Source organism: Mycteria americana, chromosome 13, assembly GCF_035582795.1.
Source record: "Mycteria americana isolate JAX WOST 10 ecotype Jacksonville Zoo and Gardens chromosome 13, USCA_MyAme_1.0, whole genome shotgun sequence".
Taxonomy (NCBI): domain Eukaryota; kingdom Metazoa; phylum Chordata; class Aves; order Ciconiiformes; family Ciconiidae; genus Mycteria; species Mycteria americana.
This window is the reverse complement of record NC_134377.1, coordinates 5873666-5898673: the sequence shown is the minus strand read 5'-3', so window position 1 is coordinate 5898673 and position 25008 is coordinate 5873666. Positions and strand designations below refer to the sequence as shown.

The following is a 25008-nucleotide window of genomic DNA, read 5'->3' as shown; positions in this document are numbered from 1 at the left end:
GGCTTGCTGCTTCTGCAGTCCACAGAAGGAGTAAAGATGTAATGGCTCCATGGGTCTACATCTGCACTAGGGCTGTTTTTTTTTAAATGAAGTAGGTGTTCTCAGCAGTGGGTGTGAGTTACTCCCTCTTGAATCTTACAACATGCCAATATTTGACAAGTCTTTGTGGAACAAACACTTCTATTAAAAAAGAAAAAGTAGCCTGTCCTTTGCTCATATGAAGACACAACCTGAGTGAGATGTTCTTGCCTGTATTTCTTTATAGGAAACCATTAGGTCCTAAAAGTACCTGTCATAGTGTTGGCCATGGAGTTCTGCAACCATTAAATGATTAGACGTGACTTTGTGCTTTGTTGTGGGGAAAAATATTTGTTCACTACCATCTTGCTCTGCTTCTTATGTACATGCTGCAATTCGTAGTGACTCACATTAGGAACGATGGTCTTTGATCTAGCATTATTGGATTGTAATTGGCCATGTTGACATGAAGCAATCTTGGTTTTAATGCAGCCTCCTTCACTCACTGTTGTGGTCAATTATTTCATGATAATGGCAACTCTGCCAGGTATTTTTGCTTCACTGAGCAATTATGTTGTTATGGAAACTGGTATTCTATAAATTATCTGATGAGAGGCCTGATTCACTTCTTGGGAACAAGAAGTTTGAAAGTAAAAAGCACAGGATAACAGTTTTTTAATTAGCTATACATTTATTTGTGTAATTACTAATCCTTAGGGCCTATTAACTATTTGGTGCAAATGCCTTCACATCTGTGCAGGATCTGGTCAGTTGTCCCTCATCCAAGAATGTGTGACCAGTGGATATGCACAACTGAAGATGAGCTTGTTCCTGCCTGTGTTGAGGTGATGCCCCTGCCAACCTTGCCGGATTTGGAGAACATTTCTGTGTTCCATCTGCAGGGCTCGTGAGCCTTGCCCTGGTTGTGCTGCGGCCGATGCTGCATGTGGCTGTGGCAGGAAGGATGTGTCCTTTTGTCTTTGATACCAAGATTTATGGGGGACTGGACACTGTAAGAGATTGATAATCTGACACAAGAACCTCTTGCCCGTGTTCAATCATTTAAACATTTCAGAGAGGCTGTGTGGGCAACAGAGTTCCCTTCCCATCTGCTGCTGGTTTCTTGCCTTAGGATAAAGGAATAGGCAGCCTTGGGGGTTTTTGGTTTGGGGTATTTTGTCCAAACAAAACCTACCCTTTCAACTGCTGTGAAGGGATCCCCTTATTTACTAATCCCAAGCACTGGAAAAAAATCACAGAGCCTGAACTGTCACATCATTAGGAGCAAGACAATCCTGCCCAGATGGAGGCATCCTGGATATGTGCAGCACAGAAGCTTTCAGAACGAGTTTTTGCAGCACCCATTACCTATGAGAGGAGCAGCCTTTCATCCCCAGAGCTGTTTCTTCAGTGCTTTTCAAGAGCATGAACTACGATAAACACGTAGGTGGAAAACCATTGAACAAAAGTAATTAAGTTGCTCCTGGTTAGCTGAAGCTCATTCTGCATGGTTGAGGGACCCTGTATTAGCATGAATCAGTCAGTGCTATTCCCCAGCATCCTCCTCCTTTTTCATGCTTTCGAACTGTGGTGTCTTCTGTTTCTTTTAAACAGTTCAGTTACTAAAAAGAACATTGTTACCTTATACATGTTCATCTTAAGCCTGAAGTTAAATGCCTGATCTTTTTGGCTCTGGATGCAGAGGCCAGGCAGGGGTCAGGCAGGGTGAGACGTCTATCAGTGTGTGTTCTGGTAACAGGATTGTACTTGGAAACATTCTTGGTTTTCACCTTGCCCATATCAGTTCAAGCTGGAAAAGCCAGGTATTGCTTCTTAATATTGACTAAATACTAAACTGCTTTGTAGTAGGTACTAAATATTAGCTCATGAGAAACAGAGTCCTCTGGGTTGAAACAGCTGTTCAGAAAGAAACCAACACTAAAAAAGGAATGAAAGAAGTAACAAAACTTCTTAATGTTTAAGTCTGAGAAGCCCAAGTGGCTTCTATTCAAAATGCCCATTCCTCCTGAAACAGCTTTCAGAAAGTGAGGCAGTGTCTGTGAATAGTGCAGGACAGGGGCCGCACAGGGCCATCAGCCTCCCTGGGCCCCAGGAAGAGGGGCTCTGCAGGGGGGTCCGGAGCAGCAACCTCTCCTCCTCTTGGCTCTGGAGGGCACCTGGAAATCTGTCTTTCCTCTGCCAGCCTGGCCCTGGGGAACACTGCAAGTACTAGGAAGGGAACTTCCAGATGATAATTTGTTTCCCTGTCTTAGTTTAATTTGGGGGTTGTAATCAACCTTGTTATAAAAATACCCAGGTCTTAATCTCTCCAGAAAAATGAATATCTTGTGTCTCCTCATTCTAGTTGCTAGTTTCTAAATCCCCTTCAGTTTGTCAGCACCTTTCTGCTTCACAGAATGGAGAGTTGCCAGACTGGTGTATCATCGCTCCGGGGCCTCCTGCCCATGTAACAGGTAGCACATTCAAATTCAAAATAGCAGGCTTTGTAAGAGTGCAGGTCAGCTTTGGCTGGCAGTAAAAGAGATTTGGGTTTTTTACAAATGTGGTTGCATATTGCTGTATGAGAACAATTCACATTGAAATAAAACTTGTTATGAGTAATTTCCATTTTAAGCTCATATTTATGTATAAGAGTTTTCAAGAGAAAAATAATTGCCAAATAATAACTAAGACATACTGTTGAATTATGGGTCTTGGTTTCTGTTGTTTAATTACCTGCAGACTGCACTATCCTGCTGGAAAGGCAACTGCAGAACTTCCTATACTACATTTCAGCTCTCTTTCATCTGGCAAATGTCTGTCTTTAGGATTAAAAAGTAAATTATTTTCCATCATTTATACTGCTCAAAAAATAATGCATCTTTTCTCCCCATTTGGGGACTTGTATCACTAACAGAAGCATGACTTTGAAAGCTTTTTTATTTGTCTGCTTTACTGCTAGCAGAAGAACTCCTCTGTACAGCACTATGCAAAGATCCCTGAATATTACACATGCAATGTCATCTGCTTTTGGAGAGGCAGCAAAACCAGACTTTTCCAAAAACTACACACCATCTCTTTGCATACTGTCTGCTTTCCAAAGAGTCCAAAGCTCTTCATAGCAACTATAATGAGGCAAGTCTTGGGGTAACACTGTCCTGTAATCACTGTTCCTCTTTCACAGAGGGATGAAGAGAAGCCAAGGCAGTAACTAGCCAACAGTCCCCAATGCCAGGTCATGCACAAATCTCATGTTGAAGTTGTGACTTACAGTCTTAGCCCTTGGATCACAGTTTCCCTTCAAGAGCCAGGTCACAAGAGGAAAACAAAAGAGGTGCTGTTAGTATCTTCCTGTAATGACTACACTTCTTTGGTTTTTGAGACAGACTCCCGAGGACCAAGGAAGGAGATGCTATAACACAGCTGAAGTTACAAATGTGTAACAGTGATGGTATTAAAAGAGCTGAATAGAACATGAGTGAGAGAGAAGGTTGCAGCTCCAAAGAGCTTGAGATCAAAATGTAAGAAACATGGAAAACATGAAAGTGATTAGTCTTAAATACCAGAAAGGAGAAGGAGAGAGAATGAATCCATATTACAATAATTTTACTGGTCAGTTTTGAAATTGTGAGATAAATTGTGCTTGTAATTTAAAAAATAAAAAGTATTTCTTTATTCCTGCTGGGAGGACCTAGTTCACACTAGCTGTAAATGTGTTAGGACAGAAAAATCAAAGTGTTTAACTGCTGCGAGGCACTCTCATCATATCACAGTGCCTTTTGAAGCGGTAATTCAATGATTGATCAGAGGAGATCTAATTAACTAACTACATTATGTGAAAAAAAACAACCATGGAGAAAGTTGTGATACTCTGGGTATCACATTCATCAGAATCTTTGCTCTGCTGCATGGGTGTGGGTGTTCTATGGAAAAGCCATATATGGCTTTCAATATATGACCTAAAAATAAAGCTTAAGATTAAAAGTTTCCTTTGTTTTTCTGTCTTGCCTTTCCCATATTATTGCTTTGCATACTTCTAGACATTTTAGGAAGTGCATAGACCATATTTGTCACTAACATATTCAGCATTCAATTAACTGCTTAAATCTAATATTCACCCACATATGGGGGTGAAATTCAGATATGAACATTACCTTAATAAAGTATCTTCCATTCTTGTTTCCCATTTTAAAATTTTGCTTTCTAGCATTCTGTGCCTGAAGAGGCTAGGCAAGCTCAGTCTCATCGGAAATGACATTTATGAATGTTTAGTGCAGCCTCCGTCTGAGTTCATAGTCAACTTCTCCCATGGGCTGTGTGAAAGCAGCGTGACCTGCAACATGCCAAATGAGAGATATGACAAACTTGAAGCCAAATATTATTCATTGGGATTGATGAATACTTTGACATGCTGTTGTAAAAGGATATAGAGATCGTGTGCATATATTGCTTACTTGATGGCCTTTCATCTTAGATGCAGAGACTATGATAAAACTCTACAGCAATTCAGGCTCTCCAGCACAGCTCGGTTTGGCTGATTGCCCTTTCATACCTGTTGTGCTTTCGACTGTGATTCTCCTCTCTCTTGGAGATCAGGTTGTTTTATAAAGCTTCCAGACCCTTGCCTGACAAGATCTTTTGAACCACATGAAATCAGCCTTGTTGGGCAGGAAGAGAAGAGTCATCAAGTCTTCTTATGTGCATTATTGCAGTGCTGTGGGCTAGCTTGCATTATCTCCCACATATCTGGGTATCTGGTTTCTTTCAGAAACACTTTACTATTAAAAGAACATCTTAGTTTAAATGAATATATTTTCTGCCTATTTTAATCATCCTCTTTTATGTTAGTGTCAGATGCAGCCTTATGTGAAGAATTTAATTAATTTTCTATTTTCCCTCTCTGTTTTGATTCAAGGACATTGCATAAATAGATGAATATTGCCTCCCCAAATTTACGTTTAAGTGAAGAAATTTCAGCAAAGGCCAAAAGGGAGGGACGCAACTACCTTCCAAAGCATTATTGAATATCCTCCCAAAAGAGGCTATATGGCTTGCCCGTGCCACACAGTCTGGCCCAGAGCTAATAATCCTTGCTACTCCTTGCGTCGGTTTTGTGCTATTCAGTGTCAGTGACAGGTAAGATACACGCTGTGTCAGTTTTACTCCGTTTTTTAATTCCAAAAGAGTAACCTATATACAAATAACTGAAATATTTATGGGTTTGCCCTTCAAGTGTTTTTGTTTGTTTAGTGTTTCAGAAGTTACTCTATGGGAAAAAGAAGATGCTTCCACATAAAATGATACGTCTGCAGAGCTCATGAAATATTGTCTTACTCTTCAGAGCACACCAAACATCCCTCTCCTGTGCAGAAGCCTCCCTAGGAACTTGCTGTGGACATGAACGGTAAGAGCAGGCTACTGTGATTTTTATTGTGTCTGCACATGTGTCACCCTTCGTTGCTTCCCTTTTTCTCCTGATGACTTACTAGCTCAATAAGGTGTAGCATAGCTAACCTGAAGTGCTACAGCCATCAGAAATTGGAAAATCATTCAGCAGCACAGTCGGTAGTTAGCCTAAGAGCCTACCCCAGCTTGTGGGTGAAGGAGGTTATTTATGGGAATCATTTGCTCAACTGCTATAGAATTAGGTCTTACAGTTGGAAAGAGAATCTGTAATAAAGGAATCTACATCTTTGGAAAAGTGCCTTGCTCTGAGCTTCAAATAATGCTTTGTTTAAAAAGCTGGAGTTTTCTTTTTTAGAAATTTTAGAATTTATAGAAAATTAAACCAGGAGTTCCCCTGTGCTAGCGTATGCTCTGGAAATGATCTTCCAGCCTTTTGTGTCTAGTATTTTAGCATGCTTCTGTTTAACTTGGTCTGGCTTTCTGCTACCATTAATTGTATCTATTAGTCATTAGTCTGTTAAACTCTTCGTATATCTCATTTCTTTGGAGAGTAAGAGTCATTTGAAATAGTTGGAGAATGCTGCCTAGGCAAGTGATTGTGTTTATAAAACAGAAACATTACGTTCCTCTTTATTTACAATTATTGTACATGGGAAATGCTTCTATTGTGTTTCTCTGAAATTACATATCACTCTTTCAGACACCTGAAGACCCATTATCACCTCCATAATTTTTGTGTTGCTTTGTCTATGAGAGAAAATGTCCTTTATTGGCCTATCTCAGAAATAGCGTCTCATCAATTGGGAACTGATTTAGAATTCTTTTAATTCAGCAGATCATTAGAATATATATGGCACTTCCAGGGAAAATCAAACCACGTGGAAACAATAAAGACTGGCAGTTATGTCTGATCAACAGTAATAGTCCGGCATCTAGGGAAAAATGATGATGTATTTTTCTTCTGAAGCCTATCAACATTTAACAAAATCGTTTGTTGTATTTTTAGCCCATTACAAAAATACCAATAGTTGGATTTCTTTTTTTTTTTTGGGGGGGAGGGGGGGGGAGAGAGGGTGAAAAGACCGACAGCTGCAAGGACTTGCAGCAGATTCTGATTCTTTATTTTGTTTGACCTGATTTAACAAGCTTCCTCTGTTGAAATATCATAGTCTATGTTGGGAATTATGTCAGGAAGCACAATATGTGCAGTGTGGGTGCGTGAGCTTGCATAAACTGTCAATGAAGATCAATTATAGGAATTATTGAATTACACATTAGATAAGAAGCAGATGACTTCTTTTTGCATGCAAGTGCGGTGTTAACTATTTTTGTCTAAATTAAAATATAGCCATACAGGCAGTGAAAATCTGTCACTAAGCATCACAAGCTGCCCAGGCTTATTGATTTTTTCTTTTCTTTACGATTGAAGTCCTGCAGGCTCGTGGTTTTGGCGTGAAGCACTCTGCAGATGAAGCGAGACAGCATCAATCTACTAACAACGTACAATTTATATGCAGCTTGGGCAGAAATGGCCCCTTACAGAAGACTCGATAGGGATGAAAAGAAAAATGTTATTTACCAGTTGCCATTTTCCGATGCATTGGTACTCCCGATTCACGCTGTGGGAATTGTGTGTACTCCTGCTCATACCACAGCTGGGCAGTTGACAACAGGGTGGTGAGACAGGCTTGTTCCTCCATCTTCATCATTTATAAATACCTTGTATCAGCCTGTTTGTTGGATCTTTTTGAATGTCTGGATGGCATTTTTGCCCCAAGAGGCTACATATAAGGTGGGAAGACTGGCTCTAGAATAGTCATCCCTTAGCAGACTCTACACAGCTGTTAAACACCACTGCCAGCATTGCCTGTCTGTGCCTCTGGCTCAGTTCAGTGCTGAAGAATCCCAGCTTGGCAAAACAGAGAAACAGTAGGATTTAAAGAGCCCTTTTCAAGAGAGAAATAGCTGTTCTTATTCACAGGAACTAGATGATGTATCATCTTTTGATGCTGGGGTACTGAAAGGCAGCAGAATGAAACCCAGGAGAATATAGAGAGGACAGAGGTGCAACAAACACTGTAGCCTGTGTGCAAATACTCTTTTATTCCAGCCTCCTGTATTCTAAAATGTAAAATATTTATTTCCCAATATCTGTTCATGGTGGATTGAGTTGATGGAGAACCCAGCCTCCTCTGCTGCTTTTACTGCTGTCTTCTGGAGGATTTTAAGTGGTAGCTGGTGTTCTGCTTTAGAAAGCTTGTTAGCAAATAACAATTACTTAGCATAGATTTTTTTGTTTGGTTTTTTTTTTTGGTCATTTTGAGGTTGGCTATTAGGCTTTTTCTGGTAATTGTTTTATATGAAAAGCTGACTACTTTCTGCTTCATGTTTAAAAGGTTTAAGAATTGTAATACTTACTATGCCCCAGCAAGTTTGCACCTCTCCCTTTTTTTCCAGGAAAATATTAGCTGTTTTCATCCATCGGTACAATTCATAAATGCTGCACCTGATCCATTCCAAAGCAACGCACTCGTTGCTTTAAGGAAAATTGGATAGCTGACTGATGGGAAGACCAGAAAGTAGAAAATATTCTACCTTAGTGCTTACATAATTAATTCAATTATAGAGGAATTTGAAACAGTAGCATAAACCCACCTTTTATTAAAAAGTGATTTTGAAAACTTTAAGTCCATCTGCAATACTTTAAAAACAAAGGAAAAAGGAAAAGTAGCCTTAACCCTTTTTTTTGCAGGAAATGTTTATTCTACAGAAACTCTTTTGCACGGAGTTTCCGTTCCTCTTTCAAGACTTGTACTTGGCTAAAAATGGCTAAATGCAATTCCTTGGCAGACCATGAACATTGCATCATTGCAACAACCTCCCACCATGCTTTTTTTGTCTGTTTGAGGAAGAATATACTGGTTTTGTAGCCTTTGCCTTCCAGGTAGCAAAGGAAAGTGTAAGAAAACAACATGAGCCAGGTCAATAGCATGTCAGGAATGGTGAACAGCGCTCCAAAAAGTGATTTGACCATGCAGGGACCTCCAGAGCAGCCAGAAATTGTCATTCAGTCCCTATATGAACATTAAGTTACTTCACTGTTTGTCAGTGTTCTCTCTTAATCACTTATTCATTACAATTCTTAACATGGAAAAGCTGTTTAAAAATCAGAATCCCACAATAGTCACTGTAAAGTATTTCTTGGCCTCCAAGCAAACAGTATAGAACTAATTCTAGAAGAATTAAATAAAGTAACATGTAGGCTGTCATTCCCGAGTTCTTCAAGACAGGAATGAACACACCCACTCAGAGCAAGAACATCTTAAATCTGTAAAGTACCAAAATCGTGATTCCAAATTAAAAAATAGACAGGCAATCATATTGAAATTTCTTTTAGTCTTACCTGGAAGAGTCCTTCTACATTACAGCTGTCATTGCCTCACTGATGCTTTTATTTATACTCTGAACAAAGTGCTACTGTTGTTCTCTTCTACCCTATTCATTCTTGCTACCATGCCTATAAGGCTGCAGTGCCCAGATTACTGTTTACTGGAATTTTTGGAATAAATCTTCAAAAGAAAAAATAATTTCTTTCATGTTCAGTTATATGAAGAAGCAAAGTCTACCTCTGCATCTTAATCCACCAGACTTAGTAAAAAGGATTTTTTTTTTAAAAAAAGCTTATTTTGTTTAATCTATTTTATTACTTCATTTTCATGCCAGCTTGCCGGCAGCATCCACCAGGCCATCGCCGGTTTGCCAGGGACATCCACCAGGCCGTTGCCATCTTGCCGGCAGCATCTGCCCACGCTGTCACCGGCTTGCTGGTGGCTTCTGCCCACACCTTTGCCTGCTTGCCAGTGGCGTCCAGCAGGCCATGGCCATCGCTGGCTTGCTGGCAGCATCTGTCAAGCTGTCGCCAGTTTGCCAGGGGCATCTGCCAGGCCGTCGCCATCTTGCCAGTGGCCTCCGCCAGGCTGTCGCCATCTTGCTGGTGGCGTCTGGCCACGCCATTGCAGGCTTGCCGGCAGCGTCCACCAGGCCGTCGCTGGCTTGCTGGCGGTATCTGCCAGGCCATTGCAGCTTGCCGGTGGCATCTGCCCATGCCATCGCCTGTTTGCCAGCGGCATCCAGCAGGCCGTTGCCAGCTTGCCAGTGGCGTCTGCCCACGCCGTCACTCGCTTGCCAGCGGCGTCTGCTGGGCCATCTCCAGGTTGCCGGCGGCGCCTGCCAGGCCATCGCCTGCTTGCCAGTGGCATCTGCCCACGCTGGCGCCAGCTTGCCTGAATGAACACACCCACTCAGAGCAAGAACATATTAAATCTGTAAAGTACCAAAATCGTGATTCCAAATTAAAAAATAGACAGGCACTCATACCTAAATTTCTTTTAGTTTTACCTGGAAGAGTCTTTCTACATTAAAGCTATCATTGCCTCATCTGATGCTTTTATTTACACACTGAACGAAGTGCTGCTGTTGTTCTTTCCTACCCTATAAGGCTGCAGTGCCCAGATTATTGTTTACTGGAATTTTTGGAATAAATCTTCAAAAGAAAAAAGATAGAATTTCCTTCAAATTCAGGTATATGAAGAAGCGAAGTCTACCTCTGTATCTTAATTCACCAGACTTAGTAAAAAGATTTTTTTTTTAAAAAGAGAGCTTACATATTTTGTTTAATCTATTTTATTACTTAATTTTGATGCTTCAGCCTGACTATTTGTTTTCTAAACAGTAAGTAAGAGCGAGTGGTTTTATTTTGCTTTTAGATAACAAATCTTGGAACTCTGTGGTATGTTGTAGCTACATCTGTCAGCCAACACTGGGCTGCAGGAAAGCACCATGTACTTCCCAATGACTTCTACAGCAGAGGTGACTGATGCAATTGCCTCAGTGTGTAGATTTGATATGAGCAGGCTCTTCCCAACTGAATTGTGGTTTGCAACTGGCATTGAACTGACCTATTTAAAAAAAAACCAAACAAACTAACAAACATCCCTGTTTCAAAAAGGGGGATGTTTTCCACTCCAGTGGAAAACTGATTTAGCGATGCTTCCCTCCCCAGATGGCTGCCTGCCATTTTGTTGCACAGTGTAGTTCCATCATCAATCTAACTTTACTTATTCCAGAAAACTCCAAACAATAACTAGACCTGTTCTCCCCAAAATCACAACAGTATAGCGACATGTGAGTATCTTTCAACGCCATCTAGCTAACTCCTAAATTGATTCACATTCTTACACCTTTCTGGAAGTCAGCCAAAGAGATTTATGGGTATGCATGGCTCTGCTACTCATCGATATTGGATAGGGAGATGTCTGTCTGGCACATCTCTGTTTCTGGCTGATCTCAGGGACAGAGATCAACTAAGAGCTGACTACTTATAATAAGACAGAATGAATCTTTTTGGGCTCTTTGCCTTGATGATGGTCAGATTTCCAGTTTCCTAATATAGTGCATGGACTGGATTGAGTCAGAAATTCTTTCACCACAAATCAGGATACACAATGTTCTGCAGCCCACAGGAGGGTGGGGAATGCCAGGTTTCTAGATGGAATTCCAACACATGGCAATGAAGTGCCAACGACCATCCCACAAGCAAGCAAATTATTGTTTGTTGATTTAAGGCAAGGAAAAACTCCTCCTGTGAACATCTAGAATACATTAATCTTAGGAGCAATGTAAGATTAAATTCTAATAATACGTTTAACTGTGCTCTCAGAAGAATTTGGTATCTTCACTATAAAGGTATCTCAGTTCGTATCTCCTTCTGGAATCTAGGTAAAATATAATTTGATATGGCCATCTTTTACCTGATTACTGTATCTAAATTCCAGAGTAATTGAGTATTTTGTTATATGCAATTTCCAGATGATAAACTGCACCTGTCCCATTCTAGGTTTTATCTTCTAAAACAGAGTTCAACATTGCCTTCCTTTCCACATCAATGAAAACATGCAAGTAGTTCTTTAGCTACATTTAAAACAAAATGTTTATTATAGTTGCTCAGATACTTTGTCAGTTTTGCTTTAATTAAGCCCCGTCACTTGTTGCTCTTCAACATATAATTCCCATTAAGTCATGACAAATTTAGTTTTCAGCTGCTCCAGGAGATGTTAATGTGAACACATCAATATTCATGTGTCTTGACAGATCGTGAGGTTTAATAAATTGCTTTCTATAAAACAATTTTTGTGGAATCAGGGGTGTTCCTGTGATAGCACAAAGGAAGCCTGAAGCTGAGATAAGTAAAAGATCATTTGCTTTTCACTGCATCTAAAAATTAATAAATTATCTCTCCAGTAAATAATGAAGTATTTGTTTTAGGATAAATATAAAAAAAATTAACATGGAAGATAATTGGGATTTAAAAAAAGCTTCACTTTCATGTGGTTAAATGCTCAGTTTGCATATAAAAAGGATTGTTAGTGACCCAATTCAGTTACCATTCCATTTTGGTCACACCAGAAATTTAGCATGATTATGTTGAGGCTTAAAGAGAAACTCAACATAGGGCTGTATGTTAGGAGAGTTTGGTAAGAAAACATGGGTAGTCACTGAACAGTGTGTGCTGGAATGAGGAATCCTCAGAACTGGGATTAGGTCTGAAGAGCATGTGTCTGTTTGCATTTTTATAAATAAATAAAAAGATAGATGATGGCTATGTATCTAATAGGAAGGCTACCATGTGTATTTAAAACACTATTTTAATGGATTTTACTTCTGTAAACATAAAGAAAATAAAAACAATGTATAACCCCTGCCCAGTGAACTTGTATAATACTATTATTAGCATATTGCTAGTACAAACAAAAAAGGCTTTTAATATTAATAACCAATCAAATAACCTTGAAGAATGTAGCTCTGTACCTAACCTCTAGTGGAAGTCTATGGAAGAAACACCTAACAGCCATTTACGTCTTTTAAAGTTTCATTTCCTTTCTGCTTATCCTAGGAGAATGATTGCAGAGTGGTCTTTTGCCAAAAATTCTAAGGAGGAAATTAAAAATACTGCAGAAGGAAAGACAATACAATTGTTTTCCTAGCAATTATTTCTCTCTGCCTTCGTATCTTCCCTGACAAGGAAGATTACCATAACCTCTTCCATAACTGTTATTCCTGAAGATGTATTGTGCAAATATTTATATCCCCTGTAGTGTGCATGACTATTGCATCTAAGTTGGATATTTTGTGATAGGTTGGGAAAACAAAGTGGAAAAAAATGTGCCTAGGATCTAAGGATCATTTAGGTCCCATTAAACAATGGTGAGAGCTACTATTAGCAAGCGTTTATGACAGTATTCAAGTCAGCCAAGTTTAAGGCATTTTGAGGCAGAAAGTGATAACCATGATCAGGTTATCAGGGCTATGATCAGGGTTAGGGCTATGAAAAAAAATGGAAGAGCTTGGTTTATTGCAGGATCTTTTAAATACTGGAGAGTTAGAGAAAGGAACAGAGCTGATAAGGGATAATTCATTTTTTGTTTTCATACAGATATAGATTAGCTATGGTAAAGGCCAGCCGTAATATTCAACAAAAGAATCACTGAAGAATCACTGATTTATTTCTGGGGTCCACGTACTCTGGAAGCCTAGGCTGCAAACTGCTACCAGTCTGCATGAATGGATTAGCATTAAAATGTGGAAACAACAGAGCTGAAGAGATTTGCAAGATAGGACAAAAAACAGGAGTTTTTTGGTCATGCTTAGCTCTTGCAATTGTGATAGCACAAGCCTTTTTTATTACCTTCTAGCCATGTGCAAACCTCAGGAAGTTAGCTTCCTGGGAGCAGTCACGAGTGTCTTGCTGCTCCAAAGATGAAGATATTTAAGAGTGATGCTGCTGTAAATACAGAAGTTCACAGCCAGATGGTGTTAGGGGAGATTTGGCATCTCTCTGCCCATTAAAATATGGCAATATTAGTTTGGATGAGAATCTGAGCGCTAGGTTCTTGGCAAAAAGTTGGCATACCTACATACCTGATCCTTTGCTTTTACATTTACTTAGTGTCTTAGACCCTGAGCAAGCCTGAAGGGTGTTACAGTGACAAGCAATCTTTGGAACATGGTCACCTTGATGCACTATACAACAGCATGAGGGAGGTGAATTTTGGCCAAGGAAAAAAAGGGAAACCCCTACTCTTATAATAAAAAATGCCAAACAGATGGTAACCAATTCCATGCATGGTGAGATGTCAAAAACATGTTGAACACCATATTGGGACCTGTTTAGGGTCCCAATTTATCTTGTTATGCTTTTGAATGACCTACTAATTTAATAGTAGGGAATAAGCCCTTGTTTTTTACAGTTGCAGGTCTGCTGATGATCCTTCAAGTTAAGTGAGGTTATCCACAGGAGCAGCTGCCAAGATCAAGAAGTGATACATAATTTGACCATTATAAAGACAAAGAAGTAGTATACTATGATTGCTCTTGATAAAAATATCAAAAGCATGAAGGAATCATCACTTTCACTCTGAAGAGTTCAGATCACCGATTTAAAGAAAAGTGAAATACGTGTTCTTCTGTAAAGGTATTTATTTTTTACCTGAGACATCAGAAATGGGTACTGAGGTTTTACCACTGAAACTGCACAGCTTTTCTCTCTCTCCCCTACTCCCTCCATCTGCCACTTCAGCTTCTTTTCTTAATGTTTGCTAACTGTTCTGGTGCAGCTGTATTTTTTTGCTACTATTTCATTTTGCTAGTAGACATTCTTGTTTATGTGAGTCTTTTACAGAGCAACAAAGAAGAGAAAACAGTAAGTGATCTTCTACCACGTGGCTGCTTCTAGCAAAATATGTGCTTAAGGGCTTTCTTGAAGGGAACTAACCTAACTTGAGCCCTCACCTAAATTTTGAGGAAAACTGAATCTGTCCCAAAGAATACTTTTAACAGCCAGCTTCCCTGCTTGCAAGCACTGAACAGTACACAAACAAGGAAATCCTAATTTGGGAAAATTAAATTATAAACATGAAAATCATAGCAACAAAACTCATACTCTAGTTGAACCTGCTGGGCAGTTGAGAGGCCAGTTAGATAACTGAGGCAGGCTTGTTAGCCAAGTAGGGCTGTGCAACACACCTGGCTGGTCAAACCAGTCTGGATATTGTGTGGGAGACCCAGAAGTAGTGTTCGTGTTGTAGAAGGGAAAGGGTAGCCTACTGTGGATGAGACTAAACCATCTCCTTATCCAGTTTGTGGATCAGCTGTTCTACACCATCCTGCAGAAAAGATGGAAAGAGAATCAGCCACACCTTGTTATTTGAACACAATATGGAAATGAACTGTCAGAAAGAAAACCCAACTCTTTTGCTTTCCCCACTTTCTAAATCTAAGCTAATGTACAGACATGGTAATTTCTCAAGTGGCATTAGAAACAGTGTGGATATTAAACAGTAATTTTGGCAGTTAAAAGAGAGGGGGCTAACGGCATTTGTGCAGGAGAAGGGGAAAGGCAGAGGAGCCTAAAGTTCTCCTCTTAGTTTGGATGGCAGATAAGACGACTTGTCCAAAATCTTGGACAGAGTACCCTTAGACATGATAGGGTTCCAAATATCAAGGCAAGAAGCGGTATTTTACTAAAATGCACTAGCATGAAAATTGACCAGTTTACGAAAAGGAAGCTCTTTATCGCACTTCTTTTTAAGAGCTGATCTCTCCTGTGTAATGCAGTTGCGGATGAGACATAGACAATGACAGTGTTCTGAATGGAATCCAAAAAGCAAATTGGTAGTGCAGGTGGTGGACAATAAATTAGGTTTTAAAAACTCTTTCAGGTTTAATAACTTGAAATGAACCCAGATATGTAAGTATGAGACAAGAAATACTCTGAAAATATGTCAGTGTTCCAGGGGTGGACTAGAAGAGGTGGAAGGAAGCACAAACCTGTAAAATGATTTGTATAAAGTCATAATATAATAAATCCATCAGTGCATTACTTTATCAGCTAGATGCCAAGCCAGTATTAGCATAATTAAAATGATTGCTGGATAGCGAAACATCTTGTTTTATGTCACTACACAGCAACGTGACTATTTTTAAGGAACCCCATCACCTAGACTTCTGCTGCCAGCTTAAATCGTGCCAAGACACTGTGTAACAATGAACTGTACTTTGAAATAGCACCCTGTGTTTTGCCTAACCGTGATGTTTGCAGATAGCATCAATGCTTCGTGCTGATGTTCTCCACTGACATCACTGTACTGATCCACTGTTAAACAAGGTCATGCTGCATTCCACTTAGCATTTTGATGGATGGCACGTAGACGCTTTGGAGGGGATGCCGAGCTGGAACATTTTCACCAATGCTTCACTTGAAAGCTCATTACCCTATATATGAATAAAATGGCCACACATAGAACAAAAAAAAGGGGGGGGGGGGGGGGAGAGGGACACATAAAGGTCAAATAAGCACTTTAGAGAGCAAAATTTAAAGCTTCTGAAAACATTTTTATTTCCCCTCTGGCTGTCCTACCTGGCAGTTAGCTGCTGCCAACTATGACGTCTAGTCTATGGTTGAACCAGTTCCAGTCAGAACTATTAAGAATGAGTCATTTTTGCCTTTCAAGATTTGGCAAAGGGAAAAAAAAAAAAAAGAAGCGGTATAATACAGCACAAGTGGTGTACACTTTACGGGAACAAAACCGTCAGAGCAGAGCAGCACCTGAGTGACAGCACACGGCAGCACCCGACAGCCGCGACCTGGCACAGCTCGTGCCCAGCTGAAGGCTGCGGGGGCCCTGCCTGCCCCGGCCCTGGTCCTGCCCCGCTTCCCCCCCAACGGCCAAGCGAAGACGGCCCCTCGCGAGCTCCCCGCCCCACCAGGCCCTGGCTGAGCGACCGCTGCCAGACCCGGCACGGAGCAGGGGAAGCTGCGCGCCTCTCGGCCCTCCTGCGGCACCGGCCCCCTCAGCGGCAGGCAGGCCGGACAGCCTGCCACCTTCGGCGGTTAAAACCGTTAACCGCCCTCTCCCCCGCCCCGCTCGGAGGAGTGACGCACACCTGACGTTCCCAGGGGGCCTCAGCGCCGCCTCGAGGGAGGCCGCGCCTCGTGACGACTGGACTTCCGCCAGACCGGCCTCGGGATTGGCTAAGGCAGGGGCCCTTGGCGCGCGTCATCGGAAGTGATGGTCGCCGGGATACGCCCTTCGCTCCGTTCAAACCTGGATGGCGGTAAAGCGGGGCGGCGCGGGGTGTTGTGGGGTGGCTGAGGCCGGGGCTCGCGCCGCCGGCGCTGAGGAGAGGCCGGAGCGGCGGCTGTGGCAGCGCGGGCTCTTGCGCCGCGGGCAGCGGCTCCGCCAGCCATAAGGGCCGCCGTCTGGGGGGCTCTGCGCCGTCAGGGTTTGTTTTCTGTCTGGAGCCCTTCCCTCTCCCCGCCTTTCCCAGAAAACACATTAGTTGTTGTTACACTCCGGATGCGTTCAGACTTGCTAGTTTTAATAAATTTTGTCTCTGAGGAAGTACAAATGTTGCTTAAGTTATACTCCCCTCATCTCGTTTTTTTATTGCCTCTGCTTGAAAGTCCCGGTTCTCTTTTTCAGGTGATCTTTTCTACAAGATAATCTGTAAAGATGTTGAAGTTCAAATGCGGTGCCCGAAATCCGGTAGAGGCAGGACCGATGGAGCCCATCACCAGCCGAATTTCCCGGCTAAATCTGCTCTTTCAGGTAAAGAGCATCTGGCATGGGATTACTGATCTCGGTTTCATCTGCGTCCATACCCAGCGTATCAAAATACAGTTTTGCTTGTTTGTATGGACGCTCAAAGCGTGCCTGTGTGGTTCTTTGGAGGAAGGGGTGAAAGAAGGGGATGACTTGTTGGAGTTCAAAGTGTGTATCTAGTTTGCACAAAGTTCAGTGGATAGTAGCTGGTCTTAGTTTATGTGCATCTGTTAATGTTTTAGCCTGAGTGGATTTTCCCACATAAAGATGGAATATTGCATTCTGTGTACTGTAACCTGCAGGTTTTTTTGTGGGTGATGTAGCTGAGGGTTTGTCATGAGATGGCTTTACCTAACCACCTGGTATTTGATCATCTGAGGTTCAGCAACTTTTCCTTCTGGAGCTAGTATTGATACTGATTGCTTAAACTATTTGTACCATGAAAAAACCCACATGGTACAATGTCAAGAAAAAAGCCAGTCAGATCAGAGTCATCAGGAGGATGTAGAGAGTTTCAAGAAAGCTGTGATTTGAACTTTAACAATCTTTAAAGGATCGCTTTGTCTAAAAGTAAAATACCTGTAACGGCTCTTACAGATAGACATAGTGAGTTGATATATTTACCTCACACTTCTGCATCATTTGTCTAATTTCTGAAGTAGTGATTTTTAAATGGATAATATCTAATCTGCTCTATACATATGTTATTGATTTGAAGGTTTTCATTGTTGTCTGAGACTCCATCTGCTGTTGCTTCTTTTTTTTTTCCAGGGGAAGCCACTCTTTGTGACTCAACAGCAGATGTCTCCTCTCTCCCGGGAAGGCATCCTTGATTCTTTATTTGTTCTTTTTGAAGAATGCAGAAACCCCACTTTAATGAAAATTAAACACGTGGGCAACTTTGTCAAGAAGTGTAAGTTTGTTTAGCCCAATTTTCAGGTGTCATTTTAAAAGGCAGTGCTTAAGAATCTGAATGTTTAAATAATGCTTTAGATGCTTTGATTCATTAATGATTGTAACACAGGACTTTGAGCATCAGACTTTTTGTGGACAGACTCAACATTGCAAAGGGGACCTTGGCAGTCTTAGTAGGGCTGTGTTCGGGTCCAGAAAGGCCAAATGCAAGTGGCTTTTGAAGTACTGTGACTCGGACGTGCATCCTTCTTAGTCTGTACTATATTTATAGTTGAGGAGGCGCTTTCTTTAAAAGTGTCTGAGTACTGCATGCAGCAAAGCTCCAAGTCTGCACAATAGAAGGATGTCAGAAGTTGAGAGCAGGACAGTGACTAGAAGTATGAGGGGAAAAAAAAAATCTAGAAAGGACCTTGGTAATACTTGGCTCTTTCAGCTTGATGTAATCTTTTGGATTCCATATGTTATCTGAATTTTGCATGTGTAACTTGTAAATAGTAATTCTGTGCTTCAGAAATATAACTTCTGATGGAGTAAATATTTTACTGATGATGTGCTCAGATTGGGGGGAGAAAAAAAAGGTTCGTCAGTTTTTCTATTAAGATATACTAGCAAGCCGTTTGGTTAAAAGTAACTCACCATGCCATCTATAATAGTTCCATCCAAGAGTTTCTAGATATTATTAGCAGAGAGTAATTTTCTTCTAGTCTGAAGAATTTTTAGAACAATCTACAGAGAGCAATTGATTATCACAGTGCATGCTGGTTGAAACTAGTCAATGGAAAACTTGAACTGAATATCTGAAATGTCATGTCTACGGTTATCTGTTAGACAATGGACTAGTGCCTCCCACAGGCAGAGGAGAAAACCCTGCCACTTGACTTGTAGAACTTGGCTGGGTAAAGCCCTCATGTTTGGAGAATACACTTTGTATTGGTAAAGGATGGTTGGAAAGAAATTAGAAACAAAAGAAGCTATCAGCCTATGACGTTATGAATGGGACAGAATTATGGTTGCTATGGGAACCGTCTTAACATTTCCTGATTCTTTTGTATGTACCATATTTCAGTCTTAACTATGCATTAATACAGCCTTTTTCTAATTCTTATGCATACTGTTTTTTTTTAAGAAGCATATTCTGGAATGATTTACCATTTCTTGAGAGTCTGGAAATAAATGTTTTTATTGTTTTGTTTTATTCCCCATTTATGATGTTGTGTTCGTTATGAAATGCTAGTTGGCTAATGTAAAAACAAGTGTTTTATTTTTATAGATGCAGAGACTATAGCTGAATTAAGGGAACTGCAACCCAGTGTGAAGGATTTTGAAGTAAAGAGTGTGGTTGGCTGTGGTCACTTTGCAGATGTTAAAGTAGTAAGAGAGAAAGTTACTGGTGATGTATATGCTATGAAGGTGACGAGCAAGGAGTCCTTGTTGGCGCAGGAGCATGTACGTATATGTTTCTGTTATGACAGTAGAATGATAAATTACAATTTATTGAACATTTCCTTTTTGTCACTACTATTAGAATTAAGTTAAAAGGTATCTTGAGAAGAAGGATCGTCCTACATTTAAATGAAGTAATATATTTGTGTGCAGTTTTGCTGTGTTTAAAAGCCATTGTCATAGACCATGAATCTATTGGGTGAGGTGCCATCCAAAACAAAAAATGGCCCTTGTCTCAAAGAGCTTACCATCTAATTGTAAGAAAACTATAAACAGATGAAGAAAATACTGGATCAGCATTGATCAGCTTGATGATGGCTTGAATTTTCAGGCAATCTATTCATTAAGGTTTTTTTTGTTTTAAAGAGCGACATAGAATGTCAAGAGTGGGTGTGAAGGCAAACTGTGGTGACTGGATTTTTATGGAGAGCCTCTCACTAGCTTGAGAAATGTGTTACTTGAAAACTTAAAAAAGGGATAATGGAGGTTGTTATCATAGTTTGGTGAGAAACAGAAGTTAGTCTTTCACTGACAGGAGATGACAAGTAGGACAGAGATACTCCATGAAAGAGCTTGTGAATTTATACAGCAATATCTACATCAGTTGTTCCTGATATTTGGTGCAGTTAGGTTGCTCCTGAGATCCCTTAGCACTGTTTGTGGCTATTAGAAATGAAGAGGAAACTAAAATTACTCTTGCTATGGCATAGGTTGACAAGAAAGCAAGGTATGATACTACCCTCAATATGATACTTGCTAAATCTTGTTCAATATGGGTCAGTGAAAGTAGGGAATGTTGATCTAATGAACTAGCAGTATCTCTGTAATAAATGTAATTTCTTGTTGTCCGGCTGCACATCTAAATAATTAAATAGTTGCTATAGGATGATTTCAATACCTTGTATTGAAAGCATTCAATACAAGGTATTGGATGATTTCAATACATTTCAATTCAATACATTCAATTTCAATACATTTCAATTCATTGATGATTTCAATACCTTGTATTGAAAGCAATGATTGAAATCATTCAATACCTTGATGATTTCAATGCCTTGTATTTTAATACCTTACAATGAACTTATTACTGAATTAGCTGTAAGGTGCTACCCCATATTTGCTCTACCTTCTTTTTTTTTCCTGTCTGAATCTTTTGAGGTTAGTTTTATTTTATTAGGGCCAGTCCAGATGAGGTCAACCAAGTGTGCGCTCCAGACTGGTAGATGCTTCACCTGTTTGAAAGGGCAGCTGGCCTTTGCTGCAGGGACTATTCAGTTGAAAGCAAGCTAGACAACAGAAGGTGGGAGGGGAGCGGAAAACACAAAGGAGTAAAATTACTTTTTTAAAAGTGCACATCACAAGGAAATAGCATTTAATATTTTCTGTGTAATTTTTTTGTGATGTGTGCCTTTGGCACAGACTCAAGTCTTTCTAAAACTAGGGGATTCTAATGTATTCTAAGTAATTTTTGTCATGATATAACTGAACACTTCCTCTTTTTGTAGGTGTCATTTTTTGAGGAAGAACGCAGTATATTATCTCAGAGCACCAGTCCATGGATTCCACAGTTACAATATGCGTTTCAAGACAGGAAAAATCTCTACTTGGTAATGCCTAGTCCTTCTTTCTTTTCTTCTCTTTTGAACATTATTGCCATTGCTATGTTGAAGAACAATGTGATGGTTGAAATGTGCTCATCTTCTGTAAATTTTCCTGCATTACGTGCAACTGTTTGATATGTGTCCAGTGTAATATGGAAGACTTGAATGGAATGTCTTTTGTATATATGGACTATATCTGTTCCTTTAAAATTTTATGTAGGTTATGGAGTATCAGCCTGGAGGGGACTTACTATCACTCTTAAACCGATATGAGGACCAACTAGATGAGAGTATGGTGCAGTTTTATCTTGCAGAGTTGGTTTTAGCCATTCACAGTGTCCATCAGATGGGTTATGTACACCGGTAGGTAAAGATTGCTTTGCATTGCACATAATACTTGATCAGTATCATTCCAGAAAAGGTGTTCTGGAATGATGCATTCTTGATTTTTTTTTTTTTTTTTTTTTTTTAATATTCTGTCCTCTTTCAGGACAGTATTTCACATGCTGTATCAGAAGAGAAAATTAGAAAATTAATCAGACTCCCAACTATAATTGTAGCTAAAGGCATTAACTTTGATGTAAAGTTCAAACTAATATCAAGAAAGGATTGTTATATATATTTTCTGGAGGCTTAGTAAAAAGAAGCCTTAATGTTGCACTATAAAAAATTAAAATCTTTTCCCAAGTAGTATGGGAAATTAGTGTAATTGTTAAAACTTGTGTGCTGATTGGTGAACAGGGCAGTATAGGATGTTGGAGTAGTTAAATATCGCAGAGTTTTCTAAAGATTATATCAAGGCTTGAAGGCTGTTACTGTATGCATTTTCAAATCATGTTGGTGTTCAATAAATTTATTCCATTCTGAAGCTTTGGAAATGTTATGAAGTATTTTATGTTCCAAGCAGCTGTACTGGCTGTACTTAGAGCATAGGCTGTGGCTTTGTAATGCAAGGTAGCTGCCTGGATTTGAAAGATGTACAGAATAAGTTGTGAGGAAATTTGGGAAGAAAGCTATATAATACTTCACTGTAACTCAGTTACAAGGTAGGTTTCAAGGTGCGAAAACACCTTCTCTTTCCATCTTCTGTCAATAATTATTAACTTTCCATGAAATAAGGGGAACTTCACTGCTTTCATATTTGTTTGGAAACAGAACAACAGTTGGAAATAAGACTCCCACTTGTTAAGGTTTTATGCAACTGAGCACGCGGTTGAGTGTAGCTGAAAAGGGATATCCTGTTATCTAGATGTGACAGTGGGGAATGGTATGGAAAGGTACTGATTGCTTTCTTCTTGCTTACAGAGATATCAAACCAGAGAATGTTCTTATTGATCGAACAGGACACATTAAACTGGTGGACTTTGGGTCGGCTGCCAAAATGACAGTGAACAAAACGGTAATAATGTGGATTTAAAACGGCTTGTTTGGATAGTCCAGTCAGAAAGGGAATACTAACCTTATATCTGTTCCTTGATTACACCTTGTTCTTCTGCCTTTCTTGTCCAATATAGAAACTATTCACAGTGATGTTTTTCCATTTATGAATGGCTTTTCAAACATGAGCTCGAGTAGCTTTTACAGCTCTCAGTAGATATATGTTTGTTTGCTTATTAAAATTTTAATATACAAGTAAGGTAAAGGCAAGTCTACTTTTTCATGGTGCTGCATGGCAATACAAAATCATACTTCTAAAGATTCTTGCAGCTGTTCAATGCTGTGTTTAAAGACGGACATGGATTTATAATTGTTCATAATTGGACTGAAAATTGTGTTTGTTGTAACTAAGGTGGCATAGTTTTGAAGACCGGGGAGCTCTTGATTGAAATGAGTCACATTCCAATGTTTTTGGCTTTACTCGCTGGAAAGCAATATATTAAAAGCTGTGAATCGGTTGAGTTATTTTGTAAGTTGCTTGTAAATTTAGGTAACTGCATACAATTTCAAGTGATAATTTGAAATTAAGATATATCTAAGTGAGAATATGAAGTTCTATACCAGATTCCTGTCCTGTTTTACAGTTTTGATTTTTTCATAGCATTTGCTTAGTATTGTGACTCTTAATATTGTTTTCCCTGTTCTTCCTTTTTTAATGCCTGTCTGCATTGCATTTTTCTTTTAAATTTTTTCTTTACATTATCTTTTCAGTCATCTTCAAGTTTTTGTGTTAGTCTGCCTGCTGTTTTGTTTCATTCTTTATACCACTCAGTGCAAAAGTCATTGCAGTTTTGGCTCTTGAATTACCTTTTCTAAGCACTCCAGAAATTGAAACACTAGTACTTTGATGATGAGCACAAGGTAAAAAGGTAGGGATGACACAGAATGGAATGAGGGCAGGGAATATTTGTCTAAATTTGAGTATTTTTTTCAAATTTCAGATATGATGTCCTTGTTAATACTAGTTGAAGCAGTAGTGCTAGAGTATGTATACTGCTTAAAACATCAGTGTTTAGTAATTCTGTGCTTTTTAGAATCCCACTCTTCTACTTCAGCTGTTTGTAGTTTCTAGTAACAGTTAGCTCTGATAATTCGACTTTTTTTTTTTTTTTATACCAAATAGCTTGCTTTCTGTTTGTTTATCAGCAGTTTCCTTAACTGTATACCTTTTTGCTTAACAGCCTTGCTTAAAATTACTTAAAATTCACTTGGAGGGCTGAAAATTGTCTTATTTAAAAAAAAAAAAATGATTTGTTTTATTACTAAGATCACAATGAACAGAAAGTGCTGTAATTTCACTTGGTATATCTTTGCGTCTAGGTAAATGCCAAGCTACCTGTTGGCACACCTGACTACATGGCACCAGAAATGCTAACGGGGTTGAATGGGGATGGCAAAGCTTCTTATGGTCCAGAATGCGACTGGTGGTCCCTAGGAGTCATTGCGTATGAAATGATTTATGGAAGATCTCCATTCGCTGAAGGGACTTCAGCAAAAACTTTCAATAACATCATGAACTTCCAGGTAGAGAGAACTCCTTCTGTGTTCTTGGGTAAAAAGGCTGTAACTAAAGATCATGTTTTTACAGTTGAAAAAAGAAGCTTATGGCTGTCTCTTACTTTGTCATGTTCGTAAAATATTTAGAATATATGCTTTATGTTGTTTTTATATGCCTCCATATTGTAGATATCAAGTTATTTTTTGTAACAGGTGTTTAAAAATAACCATCTGCAATGCATGAATTAAAAAAGATTTAGCTGTCCATCTTAGGCAACTATAATTGCAGCATCTCCAAAGTAATCTAGAAAAGAGATTGAAAGGATGAATTGTGGATTGATAAAGTTCCTGAATCTTACTAGGTGTTTCTGGATAGTAAAGACAAGGGCTAGCTATGAAGAGCTGCAGAAAGGCTTGAGGATATTGAGTGTGTGCATGATTAAAACATCATGTGAAATCTAGTGTAAATAAATTTAAACTAATGCATACAAAGGGAAAAGTATCCCAACTTTACCCAGTGGTGGGCTCAAGAACAGTATCTTCATGTTATAATCTATGCAAATGTTGGTTTAGTTCTTAGTCCAAAAAGCAGCACATAGAATGGTAAGGGTTAGTAGGAAAGAAAAAAAAAAAAATAATGTGTAGCTGGGAAGAAGTGAACAAAGTATGGTTGCCTATTATCTCTTCTAATATGGGAATTAGGGGCATCAAATGAAAGTAGCCAGCAGTAACGATGTTACAAACAAAACAGGATACTTCATATAGCACATTCTCATATTGGGAGCTCTTTGCCATAAGTTTGCACCTACTGAATGTCTATATGGGTTCAAGGAGTGACTAGAAAAATTCACAGAAGAAGAATCCATTGAGATCTGGCAAATACAAAGACACCATCCCTGGTTCAGAAAATCCTAAGCCACAAATCCTTGGAATTTTGTGAGAATTTTCTGGGGAAATGTCTTGTTTTAGTCTTCCATTTGTGTATGCCATTGGCCATTGTTCAGCATAAGATGGTGATCTGGGTCTACCAT

At 39.6% G+C, this 25008-nt stretch overlaps 2 protein-coding genes across 9 annotated transcripts in view; one reads left to right on the top strand and one right to left on the bottom strand.

The window, feature by feature from the left end:
- The window catches only part of PRKAB1 (protein kinase AMP-activated non-catalytic subunit beta 1), a 423514-nt gene that overhangs the window by 318367 nt on the left and 80139 nt on the right, over window positions 1-25008 (bottom strand). The window lies entirely within an intron of this gene.
- CIT (citron rho-interacting serine/threonine kinase) overlaps window positions 16554-25008 on the top strand; it is a 74763-nt gene continuing 66308 nt past the window's right edge. For 7 of the 8 annotated variants that reach the window (XM_075516699.1, XM_075516696.1, XM_075516694.1 and 4 more), the window contains exons 1-8: window positions 16554-16596; window positions 16965-17090; window positions 17856-17997; window positions 19270-19445; window positions 20948-21049; window positions 21264-21406; window positions 22349-22442; window positions 23801-24004. In XM_075516699.1, the coding sequence (XP_075372814.1) occupies window positions 16995-17090; window positions 17856-17997; window positions 19270-19445; window positions 20948-21049; window positions 21264-21406; window positions 22349-22442; window positions 23801-24004 (957 nt within the window). In that variant the 5' untranslated portion in view covers window positions 16554-16596; window positions 16965-16994. Of the gene's footprint in view, window positions 16597-16744; window positions 16765-16964; window positions 17091-17855; window positions 17998-19269; window positions 19446-20947; window positions 21050-21263; window positions 21407-22348; window positions 22443-23800; window positions 24005-25008 lie in introns of those variants that run through there. The other variant, XM_075516692.1, reaches the window with a different exon arrangement.